Source organism: Microchirus variegatus, assembly GCF_963457635.1.
Source record: "Microchirus variegatus genome assembly, chromosome: 1".
Lineage (NCBI taxonomy): Eukaryota > Metazoa > Chordata > Actinopteri > Pleuronectiformes > Soleidae > Microchirus > Microchirus variegatus.
Window position 1 is genome coordinate 7644513 of NC_139802.1, and position 23651 is coordinate 7668163.

General features: G+C 40.1%; 2 protein-coding genes across 2 annotated transcripts; one reads left to right on the plus strand and one right to left on the minus strand.

Annotated features, from left to right (window-relative positions):
• Positions 1–1406: 1406 nt before the first annotated feature.
• On the plus strand, positions 1407–3303 carry LOC310933911 (uncharacterized protein; the record flags this gene model as incomplete). Its single annotated transcript, XM_083897481.1, has 1 exon — positions 1407–3303. The coding sequence occupies one exon, from the start codon at positions 1407–1409 to the stop codon at positions 2982–2984; it is 1578 nt and encodes a 525-aa protein (XP_083753607.1). The 3' UTR covers positions 2985–3303.
• A 1067-nt stretch (positions 3304–4370) lies between these two features.
• Positions 4371–22664, minus strand: kcnn4 (potassium intermediate/small conductance calcium-activated channel, subfamily N, member 4; the record flags this gene model as incomplete). The annotated part of the gene is made up of 9 exons (XM_083898824.1): positions 4371–4541; positions 5644–5713; positions 6558–6679; positions 8732–8842; positions 9304–9321; positions 10997–11132; positions 15495–15934; positions 17676–17771; positions 22407–22664. 9 exons carry the CDS (start codon positions 22662–22664, stop codon positions 4371–4373), a joined length of 1422 nt encoding a protein of 473 aa, XP_083754950.1.
• Positions 22665–23651: the final 987 nt, after the last annotated feature.

Consider the following 23651-nt stretch of genomic DNA (forward strand, 5'->3'; position numbering starts at 1 on the left):
CTGTTAGCTAAATGCTAGCATAGAGTTTTAAAGTAGAGACCCTACGTTGGCGTGTTAGTATGCTTTAAAAGAGTATTATTTACATTGTTATCGAGTTTTATTAACGTATTCCAAAATTATTCAAATAAATACAACAGTTTTACACTTTCAATACACATAAACAAACATGTACGAAAGGAAAGGCTAGTGAGACGGTAACGTGTATAATTAGTCGTAGGCCACCATTGGGTTTGTCGTTTTACCAATGTTTTAATGACCATTTAAAGGTTATTCATCAATCTCATTATTGGGATACAATCAGGAAATCCAGGAGTATATATGTATGAGTGTACATGTGTGTTTGAAGTGTTTTAAAAAAATAATAATCACGAGCTAAATAGGTTAAATATAATGTGTGGCCCCCTGCAGTTAGTGTTACTTATTGTAATTTTTTGAAAGCTCAGCTGCAGCTCCTTCATTGAGATACTTTCCTTTAATAATTGAAACCACAGTTATTTCAACTGGTCAGTGTCTTTCCTATTTGTTCATGATCCTCATTGGATTTTGGAAGTTATTTTAGTAGTGTGCAGCGCTGCACTAGATTACAAAGAACACTGTCACCATTGATTTTCATTTTTAATACATTTTATTTTCTAAGTATCGATTAACAGTTCCCCACAAAGTCTTAGATGTAGTGCAAGCCCCAACCATGTGAATTAAAAAGTACCGTTTCCTTGTTTTCAATGTTAACAAGGATGAGAAATAAATAATGCCGTGTTCCAATATTTATTGTACACATTATACAGAAGTGAATGTTCTCGTTATCAAACCACCTTATTCATGGCGGTCTCAGGGGATGTAGGCACCTGCCTTCTGGTTTAAACAGGAATTAGAGAATCCCTGTGTATGGACACCATTCAGAATAACAGAAGTTCTAGGTCTCTATTTGTGTATTAAACAGTTGTCTGCTGTACTGTTTCTGTTGTGATAATGCATGCATTATAAAAGAGATTCATTTCTGCACATTTTTAAGACATTCTGCCTTTTCTGCTTTGAATTTCAGACCCTGCAGAAGTTGACTAGACCAACTCCTTGTGTGAAGTTTTTAAAGACGATGGCGAATGGTTTTTAACTTCAAAGAAGCAGACAGGTGCACATACAACTGCATATTTTTGGAACGCAGCAAAAAAAAATCAGTAGCACTAAAAAGGGTAATGCCACAAAACAAAATCCACCATATCAAAGCTACCTGCCACATCTGGAAGATTATTTTCTAACGGCTGATATCGGTCACCGCCCTCCTGCGAACGACGCCAGCAGTCTAATGTCTGGGAATTAACAAATATGCAGAGATATAACACAGTGAGGTGGTTACATTTGAAGAAGCTCACTCTTTGATCTCAGCACTCATACATCAGAGTCTAAACATGGCCACCTTGTCGAATAAGATGACTGTTCGGCAGAGCACGAGATCATTAACATGTACCTCAAAGCTGAGGTCTCAACAAAGAATTAAGAAGAAAGCTGAGAGACTTAAACCCAAGAAACTCCAGGCATCTGATGGCAGTGTGGAGTATGTAGTGGGTGAAAATGATGCAGATGTTGACATGGAAAGTGACTCTGAGGGGGAAGAGTATTCATCAAGCTCAGAATCTGATACGGAAGTTGGGACTCGCTTCAAACTTGAAATCAGTGATCCAGAATCAGATGGTGGCTCCAACTCAAGTGCAACTGATATTTCCAGTGAATTTCCAAATTCTGAAGTAACTACGACAGCGCCTCCCAGTGGTAGTAGGTCAATTTGTAGTTCATGTGGTAGGGGACCTTTTAAGTCAATGAAGCTCCATCGATGGCACTGTAGTCGTGTCAAAGTAAAATATCCATGTTCAATATGTAAGCAGCAATTTCTAACTGAGAAGGATCTTAAAGAGCACTACATGCCTCTGTATTCCTGTAAGATCTGTGGCCAGGTTTTCTCTAACGAAAGTTCATACCATCAACACCAGTGTCCCAAGGATGGCAAATTACCTTTGGTACTCTTCTGTTCTGAGGCTATGCCTAAAGCCTGCAGCGTATGCAAATCCTTTTTCACTTCTGACACAACTTTGTTAAATCATGTCACCAGAGTTCACACGTCAGTCGTCCGCACCAAAATATGCATCATTACCAGTCCATCAGCATTGACTGATAAAAGTGTTTCCCCACATGTCCATGGCACCACAGTTCAGTCTGATGTCAGGAGTCCAAATTTAGTCAACCAGGTCAGTAATGGAAAGTGCCACGGTCACCAAACTCTTGCAGGGTCACAGGCTACTCTTGCAAAATGTAGCCCTTGCTCTCCCTCAACCTTCACCTCCCCTTCAGACAGACCTCCTGACACGCCACCCACAATGTATGCTGCCACATCTGTCAATCTGGGGAAAGACTTTGAGCTTCCAACCTGTGCATCTGCACCTTCATCTGTCACCCCAAGCACCACTGATGCAACTCCAGCCACAGAGGCCTCCGACCCTGTCTCCCCACCAGTGCCCACTATTTTAGCCATGTTTGAGAACGACAGCCATGATGAGGCTTTGACGAAACGTATGAACACCAGCTGGCGCGCTAAGGTCCCTTACTCCTGCAGGCAGTGTGGTGCCATCTTGCGGCAGCCTTCCTTCATGATCATCCACCGTTACCTTCACCGAGGCCGTCGCTTTCACCAGTGCCAGTGTGGCCGAGCTTTTAAGCACCGTCTGCACCTCCTGCGACACTGTGTTCAACATGCAGAGGCCATAAGTTACATTTGTGTTAGCTGTGGGGAGACTTTCATTGGAGCAAGGCATCTAGCTGAGCACATAAAGGAAAAATCACAGAACACGGTTAATCGTTCTGGGCGTCCGAGGAGGTGTAAAGTTGAACAAAAGTGCGGAATGCCCTTTATATGTGACTGTGGACAACTGTTTTTAAGGCCGTCTGCTTACATATGGCACCAACTTCAAAACTGGACAAAAATCAACCATTGAAAAAAAAACACTTGCACTTGCTCATGGTTTTTGAGTTCTCTTCAACATGTCCTACACAGTAAAAAAAAAAAAAAAAGGTTTTCACACATCATCTGATGGTCACTGTTCTGTTTAATTTGTGTGTTACCAAGTCAGATAGTCATTTGTAATGGCTTTTTAAATTGTAAGCATGTTCTGGGTGGCTGTTGACATGCTTTTATCCCGTGCAAATGTTACAAAGTAAAAGAAGTAAGTTTCTCGTAAGTTTTTCTGACGTGCTGGAGTACAAATATTTTTTTTATTATTTTTTGTTAGTATTTTGATTTAAAACATGACTCCAGTTTATCCTCCAGATGAAGTGCTTGTCCAGTTTGTCCAGTCTTGATTAACCCATCCATTCTAAGACATGATTCAGGTTGGACAATAACATACCACTGTTTATGATAGTTAAATGTTAAGTTTTATGACTCAATAATTGTTTACTCCATTAATGTCCACTAGATAGAGCTGTTGAGCTGTTAAGGTTCACTCACAAGTCTCAAGTAAAAGGGTTCTGAGAACAGGTGTAAACTGTCGGATTGATTGAACCCTTCAGTGTGGACATTGATATGAGTTTCATTTGACATCTGTTAAGATCCAAATGGTTTTTACAATTTCCAATAAAGATTCTTGATCTAAAGATTAGTTTCTTCTGTTGGTGGAGCAGCATGTTTTGTATTCACTGTTACCTAGCATGGAGAAATGCACAACAAAGAATTACTCGAGTCTGTTTCCAAGCAACAACCAGCGTGGCAATTTCTCAACTGCAACTGGAAAGAGGATTTGCATGAGGCAAACAGGTCAGCGTCACACTGATAAAAAACATTGCAAAATTTAAAATAAAATTTGCATTTTAGATATGTATCTCATTCCACAGGAATAAGAGAGCAACAGAGTCCATACATGAAACCTTATAAATGGCAGTTACGAGAGTAATTCTGGAAGCTCGGACTCAGTGGGTCACATGGATCTCCACAGTCCTTGTTTAAGATAAATTCAGTTCATTCACTGTCGCATATCAACAGCTAAAATGGCATCATGTCTCTCAAAAGGCGCAGAAAATGTTCTCCCTCGATGGATAGAAGTCTTATTTTGTCCGCGAGTCACTGTGTCGTGCAGTCGGCACAGAGCCAGAAGATGGAGATGGGTGGAGATGATTTACCGTCTCATTTTCATAGATAATTTGAATGAAAACGCAGAAGAAAGCCTACTGTCTCCATTCTTAACAAACGCCATGTCACCTGTAAAAAAGGAAAAGAACCAAAATGCATAAAGTTGTTATTTTTCTTAGCAGACGTGTCCCAATTAAGCAAAGATGTACGTCTACCACATCGTGCAGTGCGTTGTAAGCAGATCTGTCCTGTGTGTTCACCTGATCTCTGGAGTGTGGTGATGTAGGACCTGAGACAGCAGCTCTGAGGTCTGTTGGAAGCAGCGACTGAGTTCATCCAGCTTCTGCTCCATGGAGAGGATACGCTGCTCCAGCTCCCGATAGGAGTTATTCCAGTTGGCGCTCAGGTCACACATGATCATCTGCATCTGTCAAAATAACAACAATAATCTAGTGTAAGTGTGTGTGACACACTGCAGGGTCAAACCACAACGTGTAATTTCAAAGTCCTGCGCAGACACATCTTAAATATGTGCTGAACGACTGACATAATGCCACAATTAAAAATATGGTCTTATGCATATGAGACTGCAGTGAATACATTTTAAATATAAACTATAAACTAACTACATTTAACCATTCCACGAGGAAAACAATACACAAACAGGTTGGAGTTTGACTGAAAACAGAACGAAAAGTCCAAAAACCATTCCAGAAGTCATTCAGCAGTTTGACAGGATAAATGCTTCTTGTCCCGGTCTGGCCTGCGCTTGTGTTGTATACACACAGATTATAGATGAAGGACGCAGTATAACAAATAATGCTACATTATTTCTGTTCACAAAGACCAAACAACATGTAGGGTATTGAAAATCACACGGTGCCCTCGGGCTCACTTCACTTCACCTCACTTGCATGTATCCATATGATCACTCAGTAAAATATCATTGATATTGTTTATAAAAACTGATAATTGTTAGGAGTAAGCACTGGAATGAATGTGTATGCAGTTGAATGCATAATATTAATAATTTAAATGGTTAAATAAGAAAATGGTGCATAACATTTGAAATGTGGTAGCCCTCCATATTATTTTTTACCCTTCAGGTAGCTCTCGGTCTCAAAAAGGTTGGTGACCCCCTGGTCTACGCCCTCAACAAACTGATTTTTACAGGAAAAAGCCACAGCAACAAGTTTTATTTGTTGGTGTGTACTCTTTTGTGGTCAGTCAGCGAGCAGACCTGCTTACTGCATGAATTTGAAAATGAACACATTAAACACTAGTGCCTTTTGCAAGGGGATATCTTTATATCTTGGGTTTATTCCACATGGAAAACTTGTGGGCCTATGAATTCCTGAAATAATTTAATGTGCCTGAACATTAAGAGATAAACAGCAGACCGTAAAATTCGGCATAATAGTCGTAACTGTTTAAGGGGGGGGGGGGTATCTTTGTCATCTTGTTTGTCAGTTATCTTTTTTCCCCCCAGTGAAACATGCACAAATATCCCTGTGACAGCTGCCGCTCACCTTGGGGAGGTCCACCATCTCACTCACGTAATCTCTCAGTTGTCTGTGTTTGAAGCGTAAATGACGGAATCTGTGCAAAAATAAAGTTTGATCTCAGTCACGCAGAACTGTTTCATTTCATACACAATCATATCCCCGAACAACAGTATACTTCATTCATGTGCGAGCGTAAGACCATTTGTTTGTCGTGTTTTGTATGAATGTGCTGTTAAATCGCTATTTGAAGGCCTTTTTATGACATATACACACACAGGCAAATGAAACAGAGATCCACAACATAAATATGAACAGAATCCAATATTTCAGGCAACTCTCACCATGTAAACACTATAATCCCAAGGTGTGGAGGTTCCTCCCACTCATACTTTCCACTGTGTTTTTATTTATAGTGTTCAGCCTGGTGTAAAGCAGGATGTGCAACCCCTCCACCCACACACACACACACATAATCCTGTTGTCAGTATAATGACCAAACACCTTCTGGACTTCCTGCCTCATGCAAGCCACTTGTTCGTGAAGGAGGAGCTTTCGCTCACTGACATGAAAAAAAAAGACTCCACGTTGTAATCATGTCCATGTTTTCCTGTCCATACAGTTATGTGTATAATGTTGTGTTTCACTTTCAGATAATGATGGTAAACATTCATACAAAAACAGCTAATTTGCTTTGCAAGCATGCTTTGAATTAGTTAAAATCAAAGTTGAGTTTTGTTCACACGTGCTCTGCTGCACAGAAAAAAAAGGCCTAATCTAAATAAGCCATTAAAAAGTGTGACTCTGTGGTTAAGCATGTTGACATAAAGTTAATGGCCCATAAAATACACACGTCAGGCTTGAAAGCCACCCACTTCCATCCCTCGCTCAGACATCTTCACACGTACTGCCTGAAGGTATCTGTCTTTACGGTAACTCACACTCTGATGGCTTCCAGAAGACATCTCTGGTGTCTTCGGTGCTCGCCGCGGTTGCCGTTTGTCAGGCTGGTGCGATGCAACAGCCAGCATTCCCTCAGCACGTTAGCAGCAGCATGACGGATCTGGTAAAGAAAAAAAAAAACATCCAAACAGGCTGATTACACGAGAGACTTTCAGTAGCACAGCAAGTGGCGATAAGACCACCGAGATAAAGTCAATCGACCTCGCAGGCTTGACCCAAGAAACACCAGGCTCTTATCTTATTCTTTCAACACAAGCTGGTTCAAATCAGTCATTTTAATACAGGAAATAAAATTCTGTGTCGTCAAAGTAAGCTGATTAAATCCAGACAGTGTTTCCTGTTCTGCCCCTTTGCTCCAAGATGCTGATTTCAGATAAAGCAGAACTATGAAGTCTTAATTTCCTCACAAAGCACAGGCCATTCAGACCAGAAGTGAGGTTTAGATATTGCAGGATTTCTCCAGTATCCCCCATTTTTCTTTTGCCACTTTTCTCTTTGATTCTATTCGTGTCTGTTTGTCTTCCTGCCCAAATCACTGTAAGTGCCCCATGATGATGTCACTCTGGCCCTGTTGTGTTGTTATTAATAGGAGCTGTCAGTGTCTGCATCCAGATGTCTTTCCTTGTTCCCATCAGTGTAACTCTGGACTGTGCCACATAGCTCAGAAGGATGCACGCACACGCGCAAAAAACGTACTCTCAAACCAAAACAACCAAAGCCAGGCATAACGATGCACCCAGTGACCGGATGCAGCCACTGGGAGAAAGGAAATGGTTGTATCCTCCAAAGCTGTGCACCTACCGCACTCAGACCTCTACTTTACAGTTTGGTGAGAAGCCGTAGCACTAAGTTTTCAGGACTTCAATCAAGTCTCTCATTGATCATACATAGTTGTGTTTGTTTATGTTCAAACACTCTTTTGGCTTCATGGTTCGGTTTCCTCGTCGTCGATCACACACCTTCCTTTTTCCATCAAGGAGCAAACACTTGAATCCAGTTCAAGGCTACAAGCTCTTCTGCAAGTCACTTCCACACACACACACACACACGCTCACAAACACACACACGTAAGCTCAGCCAGTTTCCTGACCATCAGCGCACCATCCTGGACTGACGATTATTTCCTCTGCTTAATGCCTTGAAACAGCAACAAAGAGGTAAGCAGACCTCATCTCCCTCCACGTTTCCCACACTATCACGTCCTGTGGTGTCTCTTAAATACAGTTTTTTATAAACAGAGTCACAAACCAAAACATGCACACAACGTGGAAAAGTAGTGACGCATCCTTCCTGACTGTTCTTATTTGGGTTGCTGCACAGCTGTAACCTCTGAGAGGAGGGGAGTATTGTTTGCTGCTTTTACTACGTACTTATTATTGGAAGTGCATTTGAGTAATCACAAAAATGCTGCAAAATATGGCCCAAGAACCATGAAATGTAAAAAATCATGCATGTATTATATGGGACACTTGATTTTTAAGACTTTAGGGATCATTACAGGAAGCTTAGATGTGTTTGTGGCACTTTAGACACATTATCTGACTTGTATCAGTCAAACCAAAGGAATAAACATTATTGTGCAATGACGCATGTGGCCTGAAAACATAAAAATATAAAGAATATTAAAATGTAGGCAAGACCAGTTATATAATACAAACTGAAAATGTCTGAATTCTGCTTAATGTTGGCCTCATTACATTTTACTGTTAGTTATTTGTTAAAGTTACAGACTTTCTGAATCTTTCTGCACTCACAGCTGTATTTACTCAATTCTCTATAGTGACTACAATAAAACAATAAACACTGACAGGCATACAAACACTCGCAGCCTCAGGCTAAATGCTGCCTTATTTACTGCTTCTCATTAACTTCAGATATGGTTTGCTGGATTATTTTGTTCCCCCCCTTCAGAATTAACAGGACTATTTGAAAACATTATGAAAAACAATTCAGTTAACTCAGTTAAAGGTACATTAAGAGTAACATATTTAGGAACGTAGAGCAATAATGTGAAGTTTTACTCGGCCTGTGTTGTACTTGGGCCAAAATAAGGGATTCAGAAAAGCTGGACACAAAATATTGCAACATTCAAAAGTCCAAAAAAAAACAATAACGGACTGTTTTAATGCTTTATGTTTTAATATTCTCTTACCCTTTTAGAGATCTGGATGTCCATCATGAAGAAGTGCACATGTTTCTCTCCTTTGTTTAGAACCAGCTTCTTGGTAACGACTGCCACCAACATGGCGGTGCAGCCTACACCCTAAAACCCAACACACACACACACACACACACACACACACACACATACACACAGCCGTTGGTATGGTTACTGATGTGTTTAGAGCTGATTTTTATATCTGACTTTGAATACAGACAGTGGCTCTTGCCTCTTTTGCATCACTATTACCCTCAAGGGAAGGCACTTCAGAAAAGTGAATGTTGATGGAAGGTTTCATCCAATAAATCAGAGTTATATTTATACAGTCAGTCTAATGGTTAAACACAGGCATCTGTGGCAACTGCTATAATAGTGTGGGTTCCCTCTGAGAATAGCGTTGTGCTATTGCTGGACAGGGAATGACAGTGAGTATTCGAAAAAAAAAAGGGCCACAGAGCAAATAACATCCACGTCGTCGCACGAATAAACACATCATAAGACATGCAGACAAAACACTCCACTGAACCTGTCATCACCATAATGACATGATTGCTGGTCTTTACCTGTTTTCCTCTTTTCAGCTTGCATTAGAAAGTGAGAGGGAGAGAGAAAGAGAGTAAGATCATGCATGGGCATACAAAAACAAAAATGCACAAACCAGAGTTTTAAAAGATATATTTTACTCCCACAGCCCCAGAAAACATATTGATGACTATTTCCTTAGATCCATCCTCACATAGGTGATGGTGTTGTCAGCCCATGTTCACGGTCGCAAAGTGAGTTATAGCAGGAGCAGAGCACTGAGACTTTCAGCCATGTTACAGGTGCAAGCATCATCACCCCAGTCACTGACTCCCAGAACTGCCCCGATGGGAGTAGGAATTTTTACATTTTTTTCCAAGACTACAGGTTGGCACCCCTTCCCGTTGTGATAGTGCCAAAAGCTATAAACCACCTAAAAATGGATATGGTGGAAAGTTTTCCCTTATAAGGAGGGAAGGTTGTAAAAACAAGTTAAATAGAGAGAAAATAGTGGAAAGGGATTGTTTTCCATTTTGTCACAGAGGTGTCTTAACCCCAACGCTTATCTATGTACCACAAATGAAAGCAACACAGGTGAGGCCAAAGTGTCATGTCTGTTCTTAGTTACTTGTTTATTGTGTCACTCTTTGTGTTTTTATCTCAAATTTGAGTTCCCAAATCCATTTATCGTTCCACCTTCATCTGTGACCAGAAAAATTGCAATGATCTCAATTTGGTCACCAAATCAGGGAAATTGAAAGAGTCTGCGTTGCTCTAATTAGCTCATGTGCTTAGAATAAAATAATCTGAGTGGTCCATAATGATTCTATTGAATGATGGAATTAACTTTAAGAGCCAGTGACTGTGCCCAGTGCTGACAGTTTCAGTCTCCTCCTGCAGAGGCAGCGTGCATTTATTTAAAGCCGTGATCTAAATAAACCGCGCTTTTCAAGGAAATGAAAGCATTCACATGTGTCAGCACCACCAGGGTGTACGGCCAAACAGAAAGAGTCCAGCGTGTCCAAGATAACCAGTGGAATAAAGCGAAATGAGCCTGGACTGACCCGGGAAAAAATGAAATAGGAAAATGCGGGAAGAGTTGCTGTAATGGAACAGAACAGAAATGGAACGAGAGGGAAATAAAACAAACCAGAGAGGGCGATATTATGGACCAGTGTGGACCGAAATGTAGGCAAACAACAAGCCACAGAACAGAAGGCAATCAGGCAGAGCAAATCAATGCAGAGTATGCTGAGAAGAACACAGACTGAAGAAGAAAGAATAAGAATATTCTGATTACACAACATGGAACGAAATGAGATTAGAATTCTATTTCTATTCTATTTCTAAAAAATTAGAAAATTGGATATGACATGAAGTGAATATAGTGAAACATCTTACTTTTTTGTGCATAATCAAGCTGGTAGTGCACGACATAAGATAAGACTACATACTACTAGATCTTGAAATCAAATAGCAAGTGTTGAGTGTTTTATTACATCAATATGCTTCAATATGCTCACAATTGCATGCGGTAGCTTTACTTTTTCCTGCTCCTTTACCAATGTGTACGATGCAATACATACTTAGTGTCTCCTTTTTTCACTTGTATACATATTTTCATTTACTGTTTACATTTTCATTCATTCTTCCACGCACTCAATTACTTTTAAAACATGTTAAAACACAAAAATGTGACTTATTTTTTTCCTATCAGGAAGCCAACCTAGTTACCATGACTCCAGTGAAGAGACACACCACTTTTCCACAGCTGGTTGTGGGCGCCACATCTCCGTAGCCCACCGTGAGGAAGGTGATCGCTATGAGCCACAGAGACGTGTCTATGTGGCCTGTCGATGCTTTGGTTTGCCTGCGTGAAGAAGAACAAACAAAAATGTGTCATCAGTCAAACAGCATGGACGACTGAGAAGGGTGTGATGTTTTCATGCCCTTGAAAGATATGGCTGCCCTGATATAAGCAGAGCCGAACAGTAACGGAGTACATTTACTTGAGTACAGTACAATTTTGAGGGATCTGTACTTTACTCGAGTATCATTGTTGGGGAGTACTCCTCACTTTACTCAAGTACATTTGAGAGGCAAATATTGTACTCTTTACTCCAATACATTTCTATCCATAACGGTGAGTACCCATTACTTCTACTAAAAAAAAAAACCCCTCCATGGTCAGATTTAGTTGAGAGACGAAACCATGGACGAAACAAGATGTCACACATATATGCATTTGTTAGCTGAATTTTCTTTTCTGATATTACACATTTCTTGTAAGCTGAGCATTTGTTTTTATGTTCTTGAGTATATGCTGTGTGTTTAACACAGTCAGGTTCAAATGTGGACGCACAAAATCCATTCAAACTCGAGCGGAGGTTTGTCAGAGCGTTGCCATTGTGCTGTTGCCTTGTGGGAGAAAAGTGAGAAATGTTAAATAAAGCAACACAAAAGGTAAAAAGATGAAAATGACTTGATTTTACTTTCAATTCCTTTTACATTCTTCATGGTATTAACATTTGTCATAACTCCACGTATAGGACGTTTCTATACGTAAATGTAAGCGCTGTGGCAGTAGTAATGCAATGTTTAGAAAATGTACTCTTGATACTTCAGAAAGTACTTCAGAACTTTTACTTAAGTAGACATCTGACTGTAGTACTTTTACTTGTACTTGAGTAAAATTTAGCAAGGGGTATCTGTAGTTTTACTTAAAGGGGAAATAAGTAGTTTATAGTGCCATCTAGAGGAGAGGCTGAAATTTACAACAAAGACCTGCTCCTCTGCTCACCCCCTCCCTTCCCTGAGCGATACGGTATCCGCAGCTGGTCAAATGTCGTCCTCGTTGTCTTTCTCCGTGTCAGCAGATGAGGTTCGTGAGGCGAGGGAGAGGGCGAGCTACCATGGCCGTAGCAGACGAAGCGGAGAGAGTGGAGGACGGGACTTCCGCTACAAGTAAAGAGACGCTTGTTTTGTTCTCTCGCGTTTGTCCTTACAGGCTCCGGTAGAAACATGGCGTCTCGTTGCTAACAGTGGCTATGCAACCGCGGTCCGCGGTCATGTTATTTTACATGACTTTTTGAAACACTACGAAAATGAAACAAAAACTATTATACAGCGACTAGACAATGCAGGAGCACATAAAATGTATAAAAAAGTGGATTTTGGGTTATATAAACCCATAAATACTACATATTGTACCTTAATGAAATGTAATGAAGCTGTGTACTCTGTCCGCCTCTGGGTATAAGGACTATCGTTATGAGTCAGAGAATTGCTCTCCGTTGGGAAGACGCTTTTAAGTCAGTGCTTCCCAATCCTGGTCCTCTGGAACCTCCTGTCCCACTGCATGTTTTAGAAGTTTCCATGCTCCAACACACCTGATTCAAATGATGGGTCGTTCTCAGGCTTTTATATCCAGCTGACCATTTGAATTAGGTGTGTTGAAGCAGGGAAACTTCTGATACGAGCACGGCAGCAGGTCCCAGAGGAAACACCGTTTTAAGTCATCACAAGGTACGTGGTGCATGTTACAGATGATGTTGTCATTGTGTGGAGTACAGGGCAAGGGTTATGTGGTTGACCATGCCATTAAAATGTAAACAAACCAGAATGATAATGAAAAAAAAGGCTCATATTAATCCTGAAGCCAAGACATCAGTCTGTGAATCTGCCTGTAACTTTTAGACAGATAAAGCAAAACATGAAACACCGTCTAGTGCCGTGTGTTTGATAAAGGTGTGCTCTGTATGTCAGACTGTTAATCAAACTTTAATCAACTCTACGGTTATTAGAGACCAACTTAAATGTCACAAAGCAAATATCTAATGTGTACTGAAACCACACAAAAGGGTCCTAACAGTGCATGGGTGTACATCGATGTGGCAATTCTCTATAACATGACAGTAAAAAGGTTTTGTGGTTTTATCATCTATCAATCACTCGGAGCCTTCATTATGTCTGACAAATGAAAACACGCCGAGGCTTGAGAGACTGAAGGCGAAACCTCCCGTCAAGGTCAAAAATGACCTCACGCTGTACAAACAGCCAAACAGACTGCAGAGCATCAGGTGGACATTTAGTTGGCTCAACTTTAACGGAAAACTTGTTTGAGTTGCAGCATAAAATATGATCATGAAATCAGTTATTGGAAATCCATCTGTAATGGGAAACTCAAATTGACCATCAAAGTGTGTGTGTGTGTGCAAAAGGGGAAAAGGAATCCAACAAAAAGTAGGCTACCAGGTGAGTGCCAGATAAAAGGAGGAAAAAACAACAACAACAACTCTATACAGTTCATTAAGGGACACAACGGAAAAAGAGCTGGGCCATAGTCAAAAAGAACAAAGACAAACAAAACTAAAAGGACACACGTGATGCACAAGACACAGGTGAAACTAATAATGTCATCAGGAGAAACACACACTTGTGTGTGTGTGTGTTCCTGGTATTCCTTATGTTCTGGAGACCTAAATCTGTTTGCAGTCACATTATGGTGACATGTTTTCCTTAAGGGAACAAAAATCAAGTCCCCATAAGATAAATGTCTAGATTTTAAGGCGTAGACATGTTTTAAAGTTAGGCTGAGGTTAGAGTTAGGCCAGTAGTGATTATGGTTAAGGTTAAAGTAAGTTCATTTCAAAGTCATTGTGTGTGTTTTCCAGGTATTTACACATGTTATGGGGACCTAAATCTGCTTACACAGTCACATTGTAGGGGGGAAAAGAAGATGTAAATGATTGCATTTTAAGGTGGACATGTGACATGTTGTAAGCTAGGGTTAGGGTGAGGCCCAGTATTTGCTTTGGTTAAAGTTAGAGTAAGTCGATGTGATGTCCTCTGAAGGTGATGGAAATCAGACTGTGTGTGTGTCGTAATTATCTGCATCATTACTACCTAATTAATCTATCCTTAAGGACATAGATATAAAGGTCAATTTATAAATAACAAAATGACAACTATTGATCCTAGAGCTTATTATGGAAGGCAAACAAAATTAACATTTTGTATAAGTCAAGACTGGGGGATATTTGTCCATGGGAACACCTCCATAGACAAATAAACCTAAAAACAACCGAGCAAAGTCATGACATGTTAGTCAAACTTGTCAAATGCCTTTTACACTCGCTTTCATTGAATTACTCAGAACTACTGCAGCTCAGTGATCAGTCCAGCAGCGTAGTTGAGTCCTTGCACGTGCTGTTGCACTGCACCGAATGCTCATTGTGTGCGAATGCGTATGACGCCAAATAAAAGACTGTTTACTCTGTTTAATTTCAACCAAATCCCTTCATATAGTTCAGATCCACACACACAATAATAGCAAGCCATATGGGCTGGAAAGATATTGCAGCTGCAAAATTGTGCACGCATGTGAGGGCTAAAGTTTCCATCCAGGTTTTTTCTATGAATACGCTACAGCAAATAAAGGAGTATGCAGTTAGCGTTGAGGCTACATCAGTGGATTGAAACCATCTAACACATTTAACCTCGGGTGTCTCTAAAATGACTTTCTTAAACTACACTTTTATACCTCCTATAAGCAACTACTATTTATAAAGTTTAGTTTTCATATTTTGGAAGTAGTTTTCCTCCTAACTTAAAATACCCCTGTGTTTGGACCAGTCCATCTGTATTGCTAACTTGCATGCAGTTTCCTGTTCTTACCTCCAGTGCTGTAATGTATCAAAGTACAAGTACTTTGTTACTGTACTTAAGTACAAAATTAACGTATATGTACTATTTATATTTCTAACAACCTTTACTTTTACTCCACTACATTTATTATCTAATAAATCTAAAGCAACTGGCCATAAAATCCTCCTAATATGTTACAAAGACTGAGGAATAATGTTCATATAACAAACTGAGCTCACCAACAACAACAGTACAGGCAAAATATTTGCATTAAAAAAAATCTTTTGCAGACTGCAAATCATGTTTATGTTTTGATATCAAGTTTTGGCATGTGGGTTGCCAGTTACGTCAGAAAACGAAACCTGAAAGATCTCGGTATTTTGAATTTGAATGCAGTAACCGTTTTTGGCCACATTCATACATATGGTACCTTTAAGTACATTTTATATCAAATGACTTTTGATACTTAAGTACAGTAAATGTCATTTACTTTAAGACTTTTACTTAAGTTATATTATAAAAAGTGACTCCAACTTCTACCAAAGTCATTTTCTGCTAAGATACTCTCTTTTTCAAGACTGCTTACCTCTCACATAGAGTAAGCATCCAAGACGCAGTGAGCCAGAAAAAGAGGATGAAGGCCAACAGCGTTCGAGCCGGGTGTTTGTTCATCAGTACCTTGAGAACAAAGCGGAAGGTGAAGTTGATGTTGTTGAGCGAGCCAATGCTCCTGTAGGAGGCGCTCAGCAGCACTTTGCTGTGCAGAAGGATGGCTCTGTGCACCAGGTACAAACGGAGGAACATCAGCACGGACAACAGCAGCTCCACGTTCATCAGGGTCCCGTTGTGATGGTTGGAGGCACAGAGCGGAGCTGAGGAGGAGGAGGAGTTGACGTGAAGGCTCATCTTCCAGTATGTGCCGATAGGATGGATGGAGCACACCAGCAGCTCCAGTGTGATCACAAGAACCCGGTGACTGGTCAAGGCAATGCGCCAGTCCACCTGGTTGTGATCGTTGATAAACAGCTGAAAAATTGAAGAACGCGTGAGTGAGAGAAAACATAAAACATAAAAAATGAAACCAGAATAAACATCCTAATATAATACATTCATAAGATTATGGCCAAATATGCACAACTTTCAGGCTATTTATGAGTGTTTGATCAGACGTAATAATCCTGACTGGATAATTCTGTCAACAGTGCAGTTAAATGATGAGAAGAAAAATACTGACTGATATTATGACTTCAATTACATTTCTTATTGAGAATGACAAGAGAGGAAAGATGAGCAGAGTTAAACGGAAAGACAGATATCTTCTGTTTTGATAATACTAGTTGTAATGGTTTTTATTTTTATTTATTTTACATGTGCTTCTCGTGATTATGTATCATAAAATTATTAAACCGTGGGATATGTTAAAACATGTTGTAGGTAATAATCCAACACCTATGTGAGGGGGGAAACTATATGGACAAATGTATTTGGCCACACCTGGTAATTATTGAATTGTGGCTGTTTTTCAGGCTTTGAGCTCTGGGCCTTTTAAATCCAACGAAGGACAATCTTAACACCTCAACATACCAAGACATTTTGGACAATGCATGATTGTGTCCCAGTGCACGAAGCAAGGACTATAAAGACATGCTTTGACAAGTTTGTTGTGGAGGAAGTTGACTGGCCTGCACCCTGACCTCAACCCCATCGAGCACCTTTGGGATGAACTGGCACAGTGATCGGTGCCTGAGCTCATAAATCCTCTGCAGAATGAATGAGCACAAATGCCCGTAGAAACACTTCAGAGTCTTGAGAAATCTCTTCCAAAGAAGTGTGGAAGCTGATATGGCTGCAGAAGGGGGAGTAACCAACTCAGGCGTCCCAATACTTTTGTCCATTTAGTGTGTATATGGTAGTTTGCATTGGTGACTCAATGTGTTTTCATTGTATTGCACTTCCTCAACCTGTATTTCCTATCACCCACATGCACTTGTCATGGACCCATCTTGTATCAGACATGAAACCACTCAGAAACCACTGCAGGTTAGAGCACAAACCCACAACACACACTATTTACTGTACTGACCATGACGGCAAAGAACGATGTGTATTGGACAAATACTGCAGCTGCAAAATGGTAAATGTCTTTGTAGCCTGTGGTTTTAAAGTAGGGTGTTATATGCATACAGCAAAGCATCTGCAAAATTTTAATAAATTTCATTAGGAAATAACATTCATTCATTCTGTAAAATATGATGACATAATGAGTGCTAGTCCTGCTAGATCAAAACAAAAATACTGCAATATTTAAAGGTAGTTTCTATGAGTTAGCATTTATTGGTGAAGTTGCATGTTGCAACCAAATACCCCCCACCTTCCCAGTGTGTTGGAGAACCTATGTAGCTGTCAGTTGGTCTCAAAAGTCAGATGATGTTTACTCTTTACTATGTCGGTCCAAAATGACTGCTTCAACAGAGCTGATATAAATTACAAAAATGCTCATTCTGGGGTAATGAAAAACAACATTTCATACAGTATAAATATTGTATCTTCAATTTCTGCCAAATAAAAATAATTTCACACACAGAACATTTACGGAGTAAGTAAACTGCATTGCACACTGCCACTATAAAAGAAAATGGTGCACATAAAAATGTAAGTCAAGCCCTGAGGATCAGTAATGTACTGTATCTGCACACGCTCAGTCTCTCACTCATGCAAACCGTGCGTCCGAAATGATGGAAACAAATAGGCAGAGAGGCAAACTCACCCTGATGTCTTTGTAATGAAAAGCCATAATGAGGACGATGAGACACCCGGTGGACAGTGTAATGGAACAGTTGACGATTAAGGCGATATTTGTGCCCTGGGAAGGAAACAAAGGAGAGAGGGCAATAAAAAAAAAGGAGTTTTTTTTTTACAACAGCTGATTCATTAAAGCTGGGTGGAAAGAATATCACAAAAGTCCAAATCAAGTACATGTTATTATGTCAAACAAGGGCAGACAAAACAAACTGTCTCTTGGTAACATGGTAACAGCTGGCCGTTGACCTCCTGACAGTCAGAGTAGTGGAACTCTTCCTTTTGCAGTATATTGTCCTGTATATAAGCAAATTATCTTATATATTACACAATTTGGTTAGATAGATAGAATACATGCATAGATCATTTCCATTCAAATTGATTCTTGTTACTTTAAATGTTACTTATTTTATCTCACTGAAATGACTGTATTCCCCCCCCAGACAGGCCTGACCAGCAAAGAGGAGTTTCTACACTGTACGATGGACAGATGCCACACCAGTTTCCTTCCCAAGAATAACTGTGCCGCCAAATGTGCCAAGCACAAACCCAAGCAGTTTCAGTGGAGGACAAGTGCTTTTTCCCAGCTGCACCATGCAGGCACCCCAGTAAGTGTGCACGAACTCATCCCAGGGTCTCTGCAGATTTCAACAAGTCAAATTTAAGACTTTTTAAGACTTTTTTAAGACCATAATGAATAGAATTTAAGACCCATTTCAAATCCATACTGGCAAAAAAGTACAAAAGACATGAAGGAAATTTGGAGCCACAAATCGTTGAACTTGCAATTCGGCTTAGCTGTGGGCTTTCATTAAGTTTTCTCCGCTGCTATGCTAAGCTGTAACACACCGCGGCGCGCGCCCATAGCACACTAGCTAGTGGTGCTCGATACATTTTCACCAGGGGAACACAGGTGGCCTACTTTAGTTCCGTGTTGTAGTTATGTTATCGCACCCTCAAAAATAGAAACATTTCAAAGCGAGACTGAAGTTTATGCATGTTTTAAATAAAAGTAACGTTAATAGATTTTGTAATTGTATTTAAGATCTTTTAGGAGATTTTAGGAGAATTTAAGACATTTTAAGCCCTTAAATTCAAATGATTGGATTTAAGACTTTTTAAGACCCTGTGGATACCCTGACATCCGTCTCCACCTTTATTTAACATAATATTCTATAACTTGTAAAGTAATCATTTATCAAGTCATCAAAGTTATTGGCCAATTCTCACGTTCCCAAAAACAGCCTTGTTTGCAAAGACTTGTTCAATAATTTGAATTTAAACAAAATATTTGCAGACATTACCACCTACCATTGACTTCTCTCAAGCATGTGATCATCCTCCTTTCCTTATAGTAACAGTGTGTCAGAGATTTCCTTTTCATAAAAGATGTAATGGAACTAATTTAAGTTTAATGTCCTGTATTTATGCTATAACAGCACTGTAGGGGCTGTAAAATGTGTCTCCAAAAGTGGAAATACTGATTCTGTCATCTACTCCAGAAAGGTGCATAAAAAACCCAGTCAATTAGAGGAACAGGAATGCTTGTAATTAAATACTTTCCATTCCAGGAACCTGGACAGCAGGAGACACAGTTACAGGCGCTATGATGATTTTGCTCATGAATGACGATATGTTTTCAATAACTCAATTAAGGCAAAGAAAATTAGCAATAGCCTCAGCAGGTTCAAGAGCTACACCCATGCCTCATGCATCACAGCTGTTGCAACGTCAGTGGAAGATTTTAAGTGGAAGTGCAGTTTAAAATGTGGCTTACAGTTCAAACGATAATGACAAACTTTCAAATCCGAGGAAACTTAAGCGTGTAGGTGGTGCGGTGTGACGTCCGTTGGCAAGGTACGTCGTTTTCCAGTTTCTCCCGTAGCATCCGCATCGCGTCTGTATTTCATCCAGGGCTAATTAGAAGACCCCACAAAAGCTTCAACGTTTCACCACATTCCATAACAGAGACTTCAATAACATTCTCCGTGCCCAGTTTCTCAAACATGCTCTTCTTTTTTCTTTTTTTCTTCTGTTGAAAACAGTCATTTCAAACCTGGTGAGCATAATTTGGATAAACACAACTTCATCCATCGTACGCTTTGTGTGTGAAGTGACACAGTAACCAAGATGGGTCACTTCACACATAACAAAAAAAAAACACTTGAGCCATTGTTATGGCTACTATGTTCTGTAATAAATAAATACTTTCCAAAACAATAATGCATGCACCTGACTTTAGTTTTCTAATTTGGTTTGTTAGTCAGTGCAGAACCTGAGGTATCCTGTAAGAACACTGCAATTAGATTACAACAGATTTACAGATACTTTCCAAGATTAGACTAGTGAGACAGTCACAGGAGTGGATATATTACACGGGGTAAAACTTATTTAACATTTGTATTTAATGCCAGAATTTTACAGCCTTCACCCTTTAACAAACACAGCATAGCAGCGTGAGAGATACTCTGAGTTATGTTTCATAAGCTTCACCTGGCATCACAGAAACAGTTTTAATGATGGGTGTGGTTGATTAGCTGTCGAAGAGGAAACATAACCTTTCAGCCTGCCCAAGAAAATATTTAATCCTGGTGTGTGAAACTTGGTTAGTGACTTGCATGTGACAGTATTATAATGTTCCTTAGGAGGAAGGCAGCGGTTTGTGACCACTGATCATCACTGCAGTTCATTTTGATCATTCATGCTCTCTGTCACCAGCAAAATAACCCAGATACCATGTGGGCCACTTTTGGTCATCATGCTCCAGCAATGTAAACAGCTCCTGTGCTAGTGTTGGCCTTTTTTATATATATATATATATATATATATATATATATATATATATATATATATATATATATATATATATATATATATATATATATATATATATATATATGACACTATATGTGAGCTATGACACCCACAATAATTTAACAATTTGACTTTTTAACTTAAAAATGAAACTGAAAGTCATAAATATGTTTATTTTCCTACAATAGCAATTGGAGAAAATATTATCCTAAAAGACGACAAATATATATAATATTTGCAGGGGGAACAAATGCAGTCAATTGAGTCAAAACAATCTAAAAATTAAAGAATATTTCAATAAAACCATCAAGACGATAAGACGATTGTGACACAGTCTCATGAGAAGCGCGCAGTAAATATTGTTGTGGACTGGAAAGTCACTCCTGGAAAGTTGTCAATTGAGTTGCAGACAATTGGACTTGAGGTTGCTTCCGGGTTGAAGTGCACACTCCTGGTTCTGGTCCAGGCAAACCCAACAGAGACATAGCGACTTCTAGACTGGTCGTGCAAGCGCTAATTATACACTAAATGATGTGGAAAGATAGTCTGAAGTACTGTGAGCAATTTTGCTGCAGGGGGAAGAGGTAAAATGTGGAAAAATGTTCCACAAATAGCCCCCATTTTCGTGTATAACTATGAAAAGGTATGCTTGAAATATAAATCTGTAGACTGCCATTAACGCACGATAGACTACTACAATACTACAGTTATGCCCCAATGTCACCAAAGGTCATGTGAGTCCACAGAAGAGGAAGATGTTGCAGACTTGAACTTGATCACATGAAGTGAACAGATGGATGTTGACAACGGTTATATAAACTGTGATTAAAACAGCAGAGCGGCCTCTCGAAAAATAATACACTTCCATTGTAGCACAGAGCACTTTTCCAGTGCATCAGCATTTCCATGGTACCGAAGCAGATGCCTGATGTTAGGAATGGACAGACAACACCTGTTCTTGGTTCACATTTGTAAACTGGAATAGTATTGTCAAAGTTGTGCCAGCACTGGTAATTTCACAACCGTGTCTCTCTCCGAGTCCAACTCCCTTTAAACGCACCAGGCATGGTTTTGAACGCCGGGCCATATTTCCATAGATTTCTGAAAAGTTTGCGAGTTAAACAAAAGTGGGGCTTTGACACTGTAATCAATCACTGACTTCACAGCATGGAGGTGGTCCGATGTTTTGTGGCATGCATGAGAACTTTTTTCCACATGTGGAACTGGCGTGTGCTGTAGGAAGTCTGGGGGAGTTAATAATTTGTTGATTGTGTGGCCTGGCATTGTTATCCACTGAGATCTGCATGTTAATGTCATGAGACTGTGCTACCAAACTGTGTGTCTGGAAATGGACTTACTAATCAGAGGGTCAGGAAGGTTCAAAAACCAGGTGCAGATTCTGCTGCTGAGCTACACGGGTCCATGTGCTGTCTGCTAATCAAGTTATTATGGCAACATTTCTTTGATTTTTGCACCGATTATGGCTAATCTGGTTACTAAATGTATAAAAAGAAACAGACAGCAGGGTTTAATATCAATCTGTGGAATATTTTTGGCATCGTTTTAACACTTGTGAGGAGTTGAAGAGGAGGTGAGAAGCTGTCACACAGCAGCAGCAGCAGAGCAATAACATGTTTTGGTTCCACCGTGGTGACTTTTGATGATGGGTTCATGGGACAACATTCAAGTGTCTTAGCCAGCTGACAATAGCAGTGTGAATACTGATGTCAAACAGAGTGAAATCATCCAAGTTTGCAGATAAAGAGCAGTCACTATAGTTCAACTTCATCTTATTGATTTGTTTTCCCTGAGGCATGAATATACAGTATATACAATACAATATAATGTATATACATTTATACAACTTTGAGATCATTTAACTTACCGGTTTATAAACGAAGGGACATATCTCGGCGTGGATAATCATGAGCAGAATCCCGAGTACAGCGGTGCCCAAAGCCAACGCGCAAAGGCGCTTTTTGTCCTCCAATAAAAGCTTCCTGTCTCGCAACCTGTACAGGTCGTCTCCCTCCATGGTTGCCCGTTTCCCGGTAAGCGACAGCGGCACGGATACTTTGGCCGAATTCATCAAACCGTCGCACTTCACGCACTCCACTTTGGAGTCTCGGTTCGTCATCTCCATCTCATCCTCCTCGGTCTGTCTCTGTGCGCTCTCCGCTCTGCTTCGCTCCCAGGTTGGAGAGGGCACAGCCCGTTGGGCGCTCCGTGTACCAGACCCTTCGTGCGTTCGTTGCTCATCGAAGTTGCGGGCTTTGCCAAAGCACGTTGCCTCTAGCGCACGCCATCTCTGAAACAGCGCTGCTGCTGCCAACCAACCTGCGCGGCGTCTTTGCGCGCACTGAAGCGTAGCGGGTAATGTGCTCTTATTTAGCGTGGGTTATAATCTTAGGAGCGTGCGTCAGCCGGCCACAAATGAATGGTGTGTGTGTGTGTGTGTGTGTGTGTGTGTGTGTGTGTGTGTGTGTGTGTGTGTGTGTGTGTGTGTGTGTGTGTGTGTGTGTGTGTCTTGGATGCAGGTCCACTGTTTTAAGAGCAATAACAAGATGTTCTTTGGCAATTTTTTTACTTTATTCGATTTGGATCAGTCTGAACAGATCAAATTTAATTTGGTGGATTATGGGAAATAATTAAAAAAAAGTTTTGTATTTCACTTATCGGGGATCAAGCCACGGATCATTGGTTGTCCTCTCTGGAAAAAATCAAACTTGAAATGAAATATTGTGTATCCAAACTGGAGCTTGAGGTAGTATTGTAATTATTTTATTTATGGGTTGCATTATTGTTGTTAAAGGTGCATTATGTAATAAATCTAAAGCAACTGGTCATAAAATCCTCCTAATATGTCACAGAGACTCAGGAACAACAACAGTACAGCCAAAATATTCGCATTAAAAAAATCTTTTGCAGACTGCAAATCATGTTTATGTTTTGAAATCATGTTTTGGCATGTGGCGCCACCTTCCACCGTCTACCAATCATTGCAGTCAGTAGTCTCAGCTGCAGAGCAACCACGGGTTGCCAGTTACAGTACGTCTAAGCTACAATGGCGGAGAAAACAAAACGTGAAAGACCTCGGTATTTGGAATTTGAGTGTATACCGTTTGAGTGT